The sequence below is a fragment of the Physeter macrocephalus genome, chromosome 2 (genome assembly GCF_002837175.3).
Source record: "Physeter macrocephalus isolate SW-GA chromosome 2, ASM283717v5, whole genome shotgun sequence".
NCBI lineage: Eukaryota > Metazoa > Chordata > Mammalia > Artiodactyla > Physeteridae > Physeter > Physeter macrocephalus.
Window position 1 is genome coordinate 4,301,897 of NC_041215.1, and position 15,917 is coordinate 4,317,813.

At 42.6% G+C, this 15,917-nt stretch overlaps 1 protein-coding gene across 4 annotated transcripts in view; it reads left to right on the forward strand.

The window, feature by feature from the left end:
- Nucleotides 1–6,564: 6,564 nt before the first annotated feature.
- ATP6V0E1 (ATPase H+ transporting V0 subunit e1) overlaps nt 6,565–15,917 on the forward strand; it is a 37,496-nt gene continuing 28,143 nt past the window's right edge. For all 4 annotated transcript variants that reach the window (XR_008615745.1, XR_008615746.1, XR_008615749.1 and 1 more), the window contains exons 1-2: nt 6,565–6,747; nt 11,675–11,722. Coding sequence is in view for 1 of the 4 variants with exons in the window: in XM_007127546.3 (XP_007127608.2) it covers nt 6,644–6,747; nt 11,675–11,722 (152 nt within the window). In the remaining 3 variants the exon portion in view is untranslated. The remainder of the gene's footprint in view (nt 6,748–11,674; nt 11,723–15,917) is intronic.

Below are 15,917 nucleotides of genomic sequence, written 5' to 3' on the forward strand. Positions count from 1 at the left end.
AATCCCAGCTCTACCACTGGACAGTCAAAGGCCTTTGAGCAAACAGCTTATCTCTGAGCTTCCATTTTCTCAGTAGTAAAAAGATGGTAATACCTTCATTGCCTTCCTGTCTCATGGAAAATGCAGAAATAAAATGCCAGGATCAAATGGGCTATTTCTGAGCACACTTTGAAAGTGTGAGTGTATAAATTCTAATATCGCTATTATTGTTCAATTAACTTCTATTTCAAATTCTGACATTCACTTTGCACTCAAAGAAGGAATGATTTTTCACAAAAGATTGCTAAGATCACAAACCACAGAACTCAATATGCATGCTCTGACTGGCATTGATTTAAGAGTAGGCGGAATGACACTGGCTCTGTAGCCAGACGGATCTTGATTCAAGTCCTGCTCTGGTCTTCAGACAGCCGTTTTTATGACCCTCTCTTTCTCTAGGCTATGTAAGAAGCTGGAAACGCTGATCTTCAAGGCTGAAAATTAAAGTAGCAGTCCACCAGATTCCCCTGATTTTAGGAGTCACGGGGGTGGTTGCTAAAATAGTCTCCACCTCTTGCCTGGAGATTCTGTGATACAGTATGTCTGAAGAGAGAACTTTTCAGGTCTCATGTGCATCTGTATTTTTCATATGGCCCTTGTATGATGCTTATGACTAGGTAAATTTGGAAAATTGTGGATTAGGTTGTATACATACACACAGCACATAAAATAGAGCAGGTGCCCAAAACATGGTGGCTATGTTAGCACACTGAACTGTATGTCTAGGGAGCATAACAAGTAGGTCAACCAGCAAGGGCTGTGGTTTATTTTTCTAATTTGAGGTTTTGTCTTCATTCTCAAACAACACGTTTCAGGGCCCCAAATTTGCATAAAAGTCAGATTTCAAACTAGATTATATTTGTAGTAGGATGACATCTTCTGATGCCTGGTCTGGGCCCTAGGCTTCAGCCATTACGCTCACCATGAAACTTAAATTATATTTCCTAAGAGTTAAATTTGGTTTCTTTTCAGCAACTTTGTTCAATACAAGTGATAGATAAGAGCTTTTAGAGCTGTAATCTCCCTCAAGTCACACCAGGCTTTTTATCATCAGCCATGTGAATAATAGTGCATGATCAAGAGCGGGAATTTGACAACTGAAAGCTCTAATCCCAGCTCAGTCAGCTCCTAGCTGTGTGACCCTGGGCAAATGGCCAAACCTTTCTGGGCCTCAGGTTTGTCATTTATAAAATGGAGATGAAAAGAGTACCTACCTCCTGGGACTTCCCTGGTGGCTCAGTGGTTAAGAATCTGCCTGCCAACGTAGGGGACACGGGTTTGAGCCCTGGTCTGGGAAGATCCCACATGCCGCGGAGCAACTAAGCCTATGTGCCACAACTACTGAGCCTGTGCTCTAGAGCCTGTGAGCCACAACTACTGAGCCCGTGTGCCACAACTACTGAAGCCTGCACGCCTAGAGCCCGTGCTCCGCAGCAAGAGAAGACACTGCAATGAGAAGCCCGTGCACTGCAATGAAGAGTAGCCCCTGCTCGCCGCAACTAGAGAAAGACGGCGTGCAAAGCCCAATGCAGCCAAATATAAATAAATAAATTTATTAAGAAGAAAGAAGGAAGGAAGGAAGGAAGGGGAAAGAGGAAGGAAGGAAGAAAGGAGAAAGAAAAAGAGAAAGAAAGAAAAAGGAAGAGAAGAGTACCTACTTCACAGAGTTGTCAGACTTAACTACTTGAGATACTGCGTGTAAAGCACAGAGAACTCAGCAAATGTTAGCTATTGTCTTTCTGAGGAGATTGGCAGTGCGTTTGTCTGCAGGAGCACAGGGGAAAGTTTTTCTCCAGGGAGTTTGGATAAATGCTGGTTCTTGAACAAAGGGGGAGGGTTTAAAGGCAGCAATATCGTGTTTGGGCTGCTCCAGGAAATGGCGACTGCAGAATGCCAGCTGGGTGGGCCTGCTTATCAAGGTTTTGGCCTGGGGGTTTTTAGCATGTTTCCTGGAATGAGTTTGAATTAAGCAGTTTCCTACTGACCTTTTCATCAAATTTGCAGATGTCCATTTACTTGAGTGAGTCCCCTTGTGCTATTTTGGGAAGCCTCCAAACTTCTAAACTTCACATAACTGATTCTGAATGTCTGCTTTCATAGTGCACTTGGGTTGAGATGTTCAGCTACAGAGGTTTCCATGTGAGTTGGGTAGGCAAATAAGTAACCAAATCTGGGAACCCGGCAGAACTGTACTAACCAAGAGTCCTTCGTACTCTGCTGATGCTACAGACTTTGAGCAGTTCCAATCTGGTAATGGCTTGGGTCTTGGTTCATTGTTCTTTTAAATTAGTTTTTTTTTGTTTTTTAAGAAGTAATACTTATATATATATAGTACAACATAAAAAGGTACAAAAGGTATACAGTGAAAAGTAAGTTTCCTGGGAATTCCTGGTGGTCCAGTGGTTAGGACTCCACATTTCCATTGCAGGGGGCATGGGTTCAATCCTTGGTCAGGGATGGTTGGGGAACTAAGACTAAGATCCCACAAGCTGCTCAGCATGGCCAAAAAGAAAAGAAAATGGTAAGTTCCCTTGTCACGCTGACTCTCAGTCACTAAGTTCTCCCCAGAAGCAGTCACTGTTTCCAGTCTTTTGTATCCTTCTAGAAATATTCTGTGCATATATGATTGAGTTTATACTCAAAGTTTGATCCGTAAAGAAGTCTTCATGAGAATAGCAGGTCATCCAAATTTAAATAACTATATGAGGTTGATGTATTGCCTGAACACCATAATTACAATATAAACACGCACCAGTAATAAATAAAATATTCTTTGTCCATCAGAAATAATTAAATCAACCACATCCTAGCCTGTCCCTAGTAGGAGGGCAGCTAATTCTGCAACAGGTTTTTAAAGGTCTCATCTTAGGCCTTAGATGTCTCTATCTTGTTAAGTAGTGTATAATTTAAGGTTTTTTTGTTTTTTGTTTTGTTTTGGTTGACTCACTGTTTGAAATAGTAGAGGTGGCATTGCTTAGTGGGAAGAACAGGAGGTACGAAGACCTACATTCAGATGCCAGTTTTGTCACTTAAAACAGCTAGACTTTGGGCAAGTTACGAATCTGAGCCTCTCTTTCTTAATATGTAAAACGGATTTAATAACATCTATATTAGATGTTGTGAGCACTGAATGAGACAGGTAATTCAAAGTACCTTGTTTAATGACTGGCACGTGGCCATCGAGAAATGGTAGCTGCAATTATCAGTGGTGTCTGCCGGCAGTGCATGTTCCCTACATATGTGCAGAGCAAACAAGTAGTGAATTATGCTGGAATTTCAGCTTCTCCACTACTTCCAACGTTCTCAATCAACTTGGAAAGGAGCTTTATGACTCCCTGGCTTTGTAACCCTGCGTGCCTGTTTAGGGGTTCCTTGGGGTTTGCGCTGTAGTGTTTTATAGTCCACTCTTGTTTATTTCATCCTACTGAAGTTGCCTCCGAGAATTTTCCCCTAATTTAAAAATTATTGAGGACCCAACGACCTTATTTATGAGGGTTATATCTATCGATATAATTTACCATATTAGACATTAAAATTTTAAGATTTATTTTAAATTCATTAAAAAAATAATAATAAACCCAAAACATGTTAACAGAAATAATATTTTTAAGGAAAATAACTATCTTTTCCAATACAAAACAAAAAAATGTTGCAAAAAGAGTGACATTGTGTTACATATTTGCAAAATTCCTTAATGTCTGGTTTAGTAGAAGGCAAATGGATTCTTACAATGCTTCTGCATTCAGTCTGTTGCAATATGATGTTTTGGAAGAAAAGGAAGCAAAGGAAGAAAATTCAACCTCACACAGATTGGTAGTTAGAAAAGAGAGGACTATGGTGGACGCCCTGGGAGAGTCTCAGGGACTCCCCAGCAGTCCTGGGACCGCTGCCCAAAGTCTGGTTTATTTCCTGCAGGAGACTTTAAATGCCTTGAAAGCAGAGAATATTTCTTCATTCAGAGGGTCACTGAATCCTAGTTCCTGGCCTTCTCCACAGTTTTCACTTGGAACATGTGATGAAATATTTTGGACAGACTGACTGATAGAGGGAGCTATTGGCCAATACTAGCCCACAAATATAATACCGAGATTAAAGATTTTTCTCTTTCACAGAGGCTGAAACAGATTTCGACAGAACTGATGTCTGAACAGCCACATCCCTGTGCTCCCCAACATCTGCTTCTCAGAGAGGCTGCCAAGAAGGCAAGGCAAAAGTTAGACTTACCAAGATCAACTTAAAAATATCTGCATTTATTTTAAAAAGGGGAAAACAATTTACAATAGCCAAAAAAGTGGAAGCAACCCAACTATCCAACCACGGATGAATGGAGAAACAAAATGTGGTATATACATACATTTGAATATTATTCAGCCTTAAAAAGGATGGAAATTCTTTTTATTTTTAATAAATATGTGTGTCCCACACACACAGACGTGTTTTTTTTTTTATGTTGGGGGTAGGAGTTTATTAATTAATTTATTTATTTTTGCTGTGTTGTGTCTTCGTTTCTGTGCGAGGGCTTTCTCTAATTGTGGCAAGCGGGGGCCCCTCTTAATCGCGGTGCGCGAGGCTCTCACTATCGCGGCCTCTCTTACTGCTGAGCACAGGCTCCAGACCCGCAGGCTCAGTACTTGGGGCTCACGGGCCTAGTTGCTCCGTGGCAATGTGGGATCCTCCCAGACCAGGGCTTGAACCCGTGTCCCCTGCATTAGCAGGCAGATTCTCAACCACTGCGCCACCAGGGAAACCCCAGGATGGAAATTCTGATACATGCTACAACATGGATGAATCTAGAGGACATTATGCTAAGTGAAATAAGCCAGTCACAAAAAGACAAATGTTCTATGATTCCAATTATATCAGGTATCTTGAGTAGTCAAGCTTATAGAAACAGAAAGTAGGATGGTGATTGCCAGGGGTGGGGGAAGGAGAGAATGGGGATTTGTTTAGTGGGTATGAAAATGTTCTGGAGATCAGGTGCACAACAGTGTGAATACTTCACACTATTGGACTGTAAACTTAAAAATGGTACAGAAGGTAAGTTTTATGTTATGTATATTTATTTTGCCACGATTAGAAATAAGTTTTTAAAAAAAGAAATGGGAAGAAAGAGCAAACTTTTTTTCTCTAATTCAGTTCTGGCTGATTTCACCCTTTCTTAACTATTCAATTCAGTTGTACAAGTGTTTATTGAGCACATTCTACGTATAAAGTGCTTCTAAGGAACAAAGATCAGTTAAACAGTGCCCATAATCAAGGAGTTTGCCCTTTAGTAGAGGGTTGGTTAATTTATACACACAAACAAGTAGAAGGCCACAAGACATGCAATAACAGAATGAAAATAGATCTTGGTGAAGGTGATGCCTGGTCTGGAACTTAAGGACAACAGAATTTCTGTTGAGACTGAGTTGTTGCGGGGGGCAGGATGAGCACAAAGGAGACCAACTAGTTTCCTGCCTTGTCCTTCAGGTAAAGGCTTGGAATTGTGTTTCAAGAGATATTAAAGATCTTTGGTCCAATTTCCCATTTAATCCAGGAATCCATTCTAGTTGAATGAAGAAAGAAATCAGGAGGCAATTCCAGGTAAGGAAATGTGACTATTGCAGGGAAACCATGCTCCAGGGTAAAGCACATTGGATTGGTTTATAGATTTGATTTCCATCTTGCTTCTGCCTGAGAGCTCTGTCAACCTCTCTGAGAATTGGGTTCCTCTGTTCCAAGGCTGTCACATACTACAATGAACGTGTGAAAATCCTTGGCAAGCATTTGAAACTCCATGTTACCTTCTCCTTACTATTCTGGCTAATTTCTACTCCTCTTTCAACGCTCAGCTCAGGACTGGCTGGGATGGAAAAGTTGTGCACTATGGTCCACTCTACCTTCACACTGCATTGAGTGGCCTGCTCACAAGTCCATCTCACCAGCCTGTGAACTCCCTGAGGGGAGGCGATGTCTGATTTCTGTAACCCCCAAACTTGGCACAGTGCGCAAGTCATTCAGTAGGTAAGTAGCTAAGAGCACTGGGCTTGAAAATCACACCGTCAAAAGTTCAATCCTGGCTCTGCCACTTAGTAGCTATGTGACTCTGGCGAAGATCCTTAACCTCCTCCCTGGACCTGTTTCTTCAATGGCAAAGTGGGGATAATAATGAAAACGACTTCATAGGCTGTCGTGAGGTGTTCAAAACAAACTCAAGCACTTAAAGCTCATGGCCCAGTGCCTGGCACACAGGAATTCTGAACAGAAACTTACTATTAAGTTCTTTATATGTTTGTTGCATAAGAAGATAAAGCTGTAAATACCTACACTCTTTTCTTAAAAGGGTCACCTTCGTATCAGAAAACTTTGCTGAGCCCCTGGTGACCTACCCCTACCTCTGGGGCTCTGGGGTGACTGATGTCCCTCAAAGGAGCAGGAGCCCCAAGACCGGCCGGGGGAGGGCCGGGCTCTGTCTCCCGGTCCGGCGGGGCGGAGTCCGGCGCGAGGTCACGTGGGGTGCGGGAGGCGGGTCTTTGCGCGCGCAGGTCACGCGGCCGGTGTTGACACTTCCGGGTGGGACCACAGTGAGGCGGCGGGGCAGGGGCTGGCACCTCCCGCAGCAACCATGGCGTATACCGGCCTCACCGTGCCTCTCATCGTGATGAGCGTGTTCTGGGGCTTCGTCGGCTTCCTGGTGCCCTGGTTCATCCCTAAGGGTCCCAACCGGGGGTAAGTGCGCCAGGCCCGCCCGGGGAGGGACGCGCGGTGAGGACCCGCAGAGCCGGGCGGGGGAGGGGGCGATTCCGCACCGGTCGGAGACCTTGCCCCGGTGATCCTGCCCTCCAGCCAGGCCCCGACCCCCGTGCAGCCCCCCGACTTCCTTATCGCAGGAGCCTCAGTGTCTCCCGGCCTGAGCGTGAGGAGGGTGACTTCCGGCGGACCCTCCTTGGGAAGGAGTTGTAGGGGAATTTTTTCTCATCACGTCTCTGTGTGGGGAGGGTGCAGTCGGAAATGGGTTTATACCGATTCAAGGAGAAGTTGGGGTTCGTCCCTAGACGGCTGTCTCCCCTTTAGCCCTGCCGTCCACCCAAATGAGGCCTCGTTTGCCTAAACTTTAAAGGAATGGATCAAATAAATAAAACAAATTGACCTCTCTGCCTCACAGGACAAGGTTGTGCAACAACGTTGAGCCCAGGCCTTGCATCTAGTGGGCGCCAGGATCTAGCTGGGGCTTGATCTAGAGCGAGGTTAATTATCAAAGAGTCGGAGGTATTGTTTAGAAACCCCTGCGTCATACCTTTCCAAGGGCTCTCCAGCCCTTGTATATGAGTGTAACAAGCTATTAGAATGATTGGTTAAGAAAGACTTTTTTCCTCCAGACTTCTTTGTTAAATAGAGCTTTATCTGTTTTGTAAGTAAACTTTTTTTTTATTGTAGTATGAAACAGAGTCTTATCTTCAAAGGGGCTTTGGAACACCCTCTTTCTGGTTCCTCTTTGCCTTCTAGTCATTTTTTCTCAGCGGCAAGATCATGTGAGGTGAAACTTTGAAGTCATAGATTTGGGGGAACACCATCTCTTGTTTTATTCTTTGAAACGAATTGGTGGCTTCACAGTGCTCTGCATGCATAGTAGGCATTCAATAAAGAGTTATTGAGTGGATAAGTCTATTGCCTTTATTAAAGGAAAGAAAATGCTATTATTTCCTTAATGTTTTGTGACCTGAACCCCTTTTGCTCTCTGGAATAAACTGTGTTAGACCTGTTACTTCCATCGAGCTTACAAGTAAATCATAATTTGTTTAAAAAGGAAAAATGATAGGTGAATTTCTATCATTTCGTTGTATTAGGTTCCTCCTCCCCACCCCACCCCTAGCATCAGTTATATAGGGTCATCTTTCCAGCCTGTAATAGATGATTTAGAGTGTCAGAATTCTGGGGTTATTAAAACAATTTGTATTAACTAAATTTAATTCCTTGGACTTGTTTCTCCTACTGGAATTGGAGAACAACATAGTACTCCTTTGTTGTGTTTCTGTCTTCAGCTGTTTCATTACCCACTGTCTGCCTTTCCAGCCTTCATACTCAGAAAGCATTTATTAATGTTCTGGTAGTGTTGACCACTCCTTTCTTGAAGACCCCCATTAGGGGCCCACCATGCCCAGCCTTAGGTCTTGATGCCACTGCTGTTACCCAGGGTAATGAAACGCCTCCAGTGGTCCATGGGCTACTCAGTTTCTAGCCCTAGTGTCACTATTCAGGTTTGACCTGCTAGTGATATGTTATCTGGATCTAATTCATAGCCTCCACCTCAGTCCTTGTATTTCCTGCTCTTGGCAGGATTGAGCAGGTCTTAAAACACTAGGTGTCTCCTAGGAGTTACTGTATTACACTTTGAGAAACACTGCTCCCAGCTGGACGATCCCTATGACCTTGGATAGTTTAGTTAACTTTTCCATGTTCCTGTTTCCTCATTGTAAAATGGAAATATTAGTACTGAATTAGTATTAGTTCCCCTTTACCTTCTGAAAAGACTGCAAGTGATTTTTTTTCTTTTTTTTAAATACACGAAGGAGCTGAATTGATGCAAGGACTACGGTGAATTTTTAACGTGGGAGAGCATTTCTGATTTGAAGGATTAAAAACATCTTCATTAAGGAGATAAGTAAAGGTGCTGTGTGAGAAGGGAAGAAAGGAGACTTTGCTGTTAAATCCTCTTCTCTGAGACCCCTGCACATCAGAATGCAGAAACCTGGATGATTAGGAGGTTTTCAGGACCTCATGAAGCTGGGGGAACAAGGGAACAAAAGGGAAAAAACTCTTCTGAATCTATGTATAACCTAAAGCAAGCCTCTTACTCTCATCTTTTCTACAACTGAAAAAGGGATGGATAAAATGAAGTCTGTACCTGGAGTACTGGTTCCTGACCATTCCTGTTTTTCATGATTTCCCATTCTCCTCTTTAGGAATCCACAGATTCTCTAAAAGCTTCAGATTTTTTCACAGTGGCTCCCTTAGCAGTAGTTGTGGGGGAGGGAATGGGGACAGAGCGCAGGGATTAGTGTTACAGTTCAGTCAGCTCCAATTTTTTCAGACATAACATTTTTGAACATTCAGAAAAATAGAGTAGTACAGGTGTTGTATAACACCACCTAGATTCAATAATGCTAACATATTCATATTTGCTTTATATTTGCTTTATCTATGAATCCAGGTGTGCATACATACATACATAATTTTGCTGAATCATTTGAAGGTAAATTGCAGTCATCATGACACTTCACCCCTAAACTCTTTAGCAGGCAGTAACTTAGAAGAAGCACATTAGGAAGTGATATCTTAATTCAATTTTTTGTTTCTTTTGTTTTTGGCTGTGTTGCACCGCGCGGCTTGCGGGATCTTAGTTCCCTGACCAGGGATCGAACCCGCACAGTGGAAGCATGGAGTCCTAGCCACTGGGCCACCAGGGAATTCCCATGAGGGAGCTTTTGATATCGAACTGTTAATCAAGTAGTACAAAGGGGCCTCAGCTGTTTCCGTTCTCTGAGTTGGTCTTTTGGGGAAGAGAAAGACTGAGGGATTCCAGGTTGGGGCAGGGGAATGGAAGGAGATGAGCAGAAGCTTGGGATGGAGAATAATAAACATGATGTGCCACCCCCAATACCTATTTATTTATGTACTATAAGGTACATTGTTTGAAGAATGTGCCTTCAGGATATAGCCAGAGTCTGACCAGTTCTCACTACAGGCACTGCTACCAGACTGGTCCATTGGTGCAATTCCCCACTAACTGGTTTTTCTGCTTTTCCTTTTGCTTTCTCTTCCCTAGTCTATTTCCACCCTGCAGAGAGATCCTATTAGAATTTGGGTCAGATTTTGTCAGTCCTCTCCTCAAATCCCTCCAAAATAGCTTCCCTTTTCCTTTCAGAGGCTACCAGATACCTCTGACCTCACTTCCTACCAGGCGGTCCTTGCTCAGCTCAGCCACACCGGCCTCTGTCCTCTTTGAATGCCTGATACCCTCTCACCAGGAACCTTTGCTTTGCTAAACTTCAGGGGTTTTCATCCCTTTGGTTCACTCCTCTCTCCCCAGAGCCTGGTGCATACAAGTCACTCTGAATCTGTTGAATGAATGAATGGACAAGCCAATGTATTAACCACAGAAAATATATGCACACTCACAGAATTTCTAAAGGATGAGTTAAACATAATATATATAGGAGTTCAGATATTTGCTCCCTGCCTTCTAGGAGATAGTCTTTCTTACTCTGTGGGGTGTGGAGACCCCCTCTTTGGAAATCATGCCTGTGGATGATGGGGGGGCATTGAAAGGTGATAAGCTGCAGAGTGATGTAATGAAAGGAATATTTTAGAAAGATTAACCCAAGGTGATTGTAGGAATGAATGAAAGATTGTATGGATAGAATGAAAGGGAAGGAAGAAAGTTTTGAATCTGGCAGCAGTTAGCCAGGCAAACCTGATAAATTTTGATTTTAACGATGGGAATAGCAAGGAAACAAATCCACAGAAGGAGAGCTGCTTCAAAGGACTAGTCCACAGCATTTGATGACTGAAGGTGCAGGGGAGGCATGAGTAAAAAGATGACAGATTGGAGGGGTGGGTCAGATGGGTGGAAACGGCAGAGCTTCTCTGGAGTAGGATATTTAGATTTGGAAAGAGAAATGGGAAAAGAATATCATGAATTCAATTTTTTAAATGTTGAAATTCAGCTGATCAGAGATCCAGGTTTAACTGTTTTTCAGACAGGAATGGAGATGGGGAGAGGTCAAGGCTAGAAAGTCATATTTTGGTAACAGGGAAGAACTAAATCGGACTCCACGTTGGCTCTGTTTCTTTGACTTTAACCTTTGCTTTTCATTGCTTTTGTTATTGTAATTATACATAATGGCCTGCCTCTGGGAACCCTGTCCCTCTGCTAGCCCTGCTCACCTGTGAATGGCTGCAAAAAAGAAGAAACTAACACATCCCCTCACCGAGGCTGGTCATTCCAGGAGATGTTTTGCAAGACTGATGGCCCTTTTACTTTACTTCCTCACCGCCTCTCCCTCTCTGTTCTGCCTGTTTACTTTACTTCCTCACCGCCTCTCCCTCTCTGATTCTATAAAAGAAACTGGCATCCAGACCCAGAGAAGATGGTTTTTCGGAGACACCAGTCTGCCATCTTCTCGGTCTGCCGGCTTTCCCAATAAAGTCGTGTCCCTTGCCTCAACACCTCGTCTCCGATTCGTTGGCCTGTCGTGCGGCGAGCAGAGCGAGCTGGACTCCGTAACATTTTTAGCAGTATAGTGTCATTTCATTGCCGAGAATACTACCAAATAGGGCAGTTACTTGGATGTCAAAGCTAATTACCACTACAGCCTTTTGTGTTCAGTTTCAGATGGGTTTGGATTAGACCCCTAAACTGTGGCATCAGTACACCTTCCCTTAAATACAAATGTTAATGACTTCCGTAGAATTCTGCTGTGTGCACCCTAGGGCACCCTGCTGACTACTGGTGGTGTTTGAACAGATTCAGATGCATTTTCCTGGTGTGCAATCCTTGCCAGGTTTGATCACCTGGGAAGGGAACTTAAACCTCCTGCAGAGTCTGCATAGTTTGCTAGTTATCTAATGCTTGCACTTTTTTTTTTTTCTCCAGAGTTATCATCACCATGTTGGTGACCTGTTCCGTCTGCTGCTATCTCTTGTAAGTAGTTTTTTCCTAAAACAATAAGCAGTTATTCCTGGTATTTATCATATGTGTGAATAAAAGTTAAATAAGTGGAGCATGATTGTCATGAAACTTTACATTTTTGTTTCACTGGGGCTTGTTCCTGGTGTAACATCTAGAAATGGTATCCTAAGGTTGAAAAGAACACTTTTCCTATGTTCAGTATATTTACCTAAGAACTGTACAGATGCTCAGTCTTCTGAGCAATACAAGTGTAATTTATTTGGCACAAATTTCAATCATACAATCAGCCATAAATTGTCATCATACTGCTTTATATTTTACTACTGTGAAGTATTAGAGCCTACTCATTTCACTTAAATATCTCTCTATGAAGCCAATAAAGCCATTCTTTATTATTTATTTATTTATTTATGTCTGCATTGGGTCTTCATTGCTGTGCGTGGGCTTTCTCTAGTTGTGGCGAATCGGGGCTTCTCTTGTTGCAGAGCATGGACTCTAGGCGTGTGGGCTTCTGTAGTTGTGGTGTGGTACATGGGCTCAGTAGTTGTGGCTCATGGGCTGTAGAGCACAGGCTCAGTAGTTGTGGTGCATGGGCTTAGTTGCTCCGCAGCATGTGGGATCTTCCTGGACCAGGGCTCGAACCCGTGTCCCCTGCATTGGCAAGTGGATTCTTAACCACTGCACCACCAGGGAAGTCCCACCATTCTTTATTATAACTTTTGTTTATCTCATGAACAGACGTTGAACTAGAATTGTGATTGAGTAGAGTAAGGGTAATTTTTTTAAACAATTCATTATACACTGTATCAAAGTATGATAATAATTGGCATCTGTTCGAATAGATTATATAAACTTGAATGAAAGCTTTAGGATATGTGAGGTCATTTCTCAACATATATTTTTGGAATACTTAAAAATGGCAAAACTGCATTTGAACTACTAGTATTTTTAAAAATTAATTAATTTATTTATTTTTGGCTGCATTGGGTCTTCATTACTGCACGGGCTTTCTCTAGTTGTGGCAAGCGGGGACTTCTCTTGTTGCAGAGCATGGGCTCTAGGTGCTCAGGCTTCAGTAGTTGTGGCTCGTGGGCTCTAGAGTGCAGGCTCAGTAGTTGTGGCGCACAGGCTTAGTTGCTGCATAGCATGTGGGATCTTCCTGGACCAGGGCTCAAACCCGTGTCCCCTGCATTGGCAGGTGGATTCTTAACCACTGTGCTACCAAGGAAGTCCCAGTTGAACTATTCTTTTTTTTTTTTTTAAATTGAGATATATTTCACATCCCATAGAATTTATCCTTTTAGGGATTGCTTGTTAAGAGTTTAGAACCAGCAATTCTCTTTTCTTAAAGAGAGCTTGCTAGCTTCCTGAGACTTCCTTATATGGAAAGTATTGGTGATGGCCAACTCTTGCTTAGTGCTCACATGTGGTAGGAAGCAGCATTCTAATTCTGTGATGAAAGGCCGTGGCTCTGAATCTATGAATTTCTTGTATCCTGGGACTTTTGCACTAAAGTTTTTCAAAGAGGTTTATGGGTATGAGCCAATTCTGGTTGTTGGCATAGATCAAAATCTGCCCCTGACAAAGAGTTATTACCATGGAACAGACGTTGAACTAGAATTGTGATTGAGTAGAGTAAGGGTAATTTTTTTAAACAATTCATTATACACTGTATCAAAGTATGATAATAATTGGCATCTGTTCGAATAGATTATATAAACTTGAATGAAAGCTTTAGGATATGTGAGGTCATTTCTCAACATATATTTTTGGAATACTTAAAAATGGCAAAACTGCATTTGAACTACTAGTATTTTTAAAAATTAATTAATTTATTTATTTTTGGCTGCATTGGGTCTTCATTACTGCACGGGCTTTCTCTAGTTGTGGCAAGCGGGGACTTCTCTTGTTGCAGAGCATGGGCTCTAGGTGCTCAGGCTTCAGTAGTTGTGGCTCGTGGGCTCTAGAGTGCAGGCTCAGTAGTTGTGGCGCACAGGCTTAGTTGCTGCATAGCATGTGGGATCTTCCTGGACCAGGGCTCAAACCCGTGTCCCCTGCATTGGCAGGTGGATTCTTAACCACTGTGCTACCAAGGAAGTCCCAGTTGAACTATTCTTTTTTTTTTTTTTAAATTGAGATATATTTCACATCCCATAGAATTTATCCTTTTAGGGATTGCTTGTTAAGAGTTTAGAACCAGCAATTCTCTTTTCTTAAAGAGAGCTTGCTAGCTTCCTGAGACTTCCTTATATGGAAAGTATTGGTGATGGCCAACTCTTGCTTAGTGCTCACATGTGGTAGGAAGCAGCATTCTAATTCTGTGATGAAAGGCCGTGGCTCTGAATCTATGAATTTCTTGTATCCTGGGACTTTTGCACTAAAGTTTTTCAAAGAGGTTTATGGGTATGAGCCAATTCTGGTTGTTGGCATAGATCAAAATCTGCCCCTGACAAAGAGTTATTACCATGAATTTTGGCTATCTGGCCATTCGGTCACTTGCTTCAGTGCAACTTGAAGTGTGTAAAGCTGAATCATATAGCACTATAGAAGTTTGGCTAAATGACGATGATGTTGTTTGACTGCCTCGATACGAGTGCTTATATGATGAGACTTTATGCAGTTGGCTTGCTTAGTCTTTTCTTTTTAGTTAGAAAGGTAAAAAGAGGCCTTTTCAGGTCATAGCTCAGCCCCCAGAATGGAAGTCTGACAGGTAGCGAATAGAGGGCATTCTTATCCTAGCTGTGTTTAGCTCTAAAGAGTAAATGAGAAAAAGTACACGCATCATCAAAAATTCCTTGTTTAAGTAGGGGTGACTGAGTACCAGCCTATCCTACCGAATCTCCTCTAGAAATTCCAGCAAGGGAGCTCTTAATCAATCCAGGATCCAAGGAGTGGTCCTGTAATTGAAAAAGCCTTTGTTTTCATTCCTTTGATCTCTGCTGCATAAGCAGTAAGGTTAGTGGTGGGGTCTTAAAAAAAACAAAGACAAAATTATTGAGCAGAGGAATGACTTGAGATTAAACCAAGATGAGGTTAAAATGTTTTGTGACTTTCTGGTCCTCCATCGTCTTTGCAATCTGGTTAATTTTCCTGTTATTCTCTTTTTTTAAGTGTTTTTTTTTTTTAAATAAATTTATTTATTTATTTATTTATTTTTGGCTGTGTTGGGTCTTCATTGCTGTGCATGGGCTTTCTCTAGTTGTGGTGAGCGGGGGCTGCTCTTCGTTGTGGTGCACAGGCTTCTCATTGTCATGGCTTCTCTTGTTGTGGAGCATGGGCTCTAGGCGTGCGGGCTTCAGTAGTTGTGGCACATGGGCTCAGTAGTTGTGGCTTGCGGGCTCTAGAGCACAGACTCAGTAGTTGTGGCGCATGGGCTTAGTTGCTCCGCGGCATGTGGGATCTTCCCAGACCAGGGCTCGAACCCATGTCCCCTACGTTGGCAGGCGGATTCTTAACCACTGCTGCACCAGGGAAGCCCCTGATACTGTCCTTAAAAACAGGCAGGAGACCTTGTCAGTCTCATGCCTCCTATCTTCATTTTCAAGTATAAAATAAAATAATTGGACTTGGTTGGAAATTATGTCACTTTGAGTCTTAGTGACTTAGTTGAGGACAGTCTGTGAGCCCTTACCTCTTGCTGTCTAGCTTTTTTCCTTTGTCCCAATGTGCTGGTGACTGCTCTATTGACAGTGGGTCAGTACTGTCATCGATGTATTAATAAAGTTAGTACACAGTGTTCCAACATTAAATGCTTCTGGAGGCCATTTTATGGGGAAATGGGCTGGGTGGTATAGACTTTATGCAATTGTTTTTTTCTTTTGTTTCTTTGATACCTGATCATATATCCTATTTAGCAAAATATCTGCCTGAAGCATACAGGTGGAATTCAAATCCCAAGTATTTTACATACCTTATTCCACAAAGGGGTGGGATTTCTGTAATAAATTTAATTTGAAATTCAAAGGACACTTTACTGTTTGGCACTAGTACATATAGTTTCTTGAAAATACCTCATTTGCAATTAAGACACCCCCAAAGAAACTAGATATCCTAAACAAAGTCATGTTTTGAAATACATTCATAGACTTTTTTTTTTTTTTTTTTTTGCGGTACTCGGGGCCCTCACTGTTGTGGCCCCTCCCGTTGCGGAGCACAGGCTCCGGACGCGCAGGCTCAGCGGCCATGGCTCACGGGCCCAGCCGCTCCG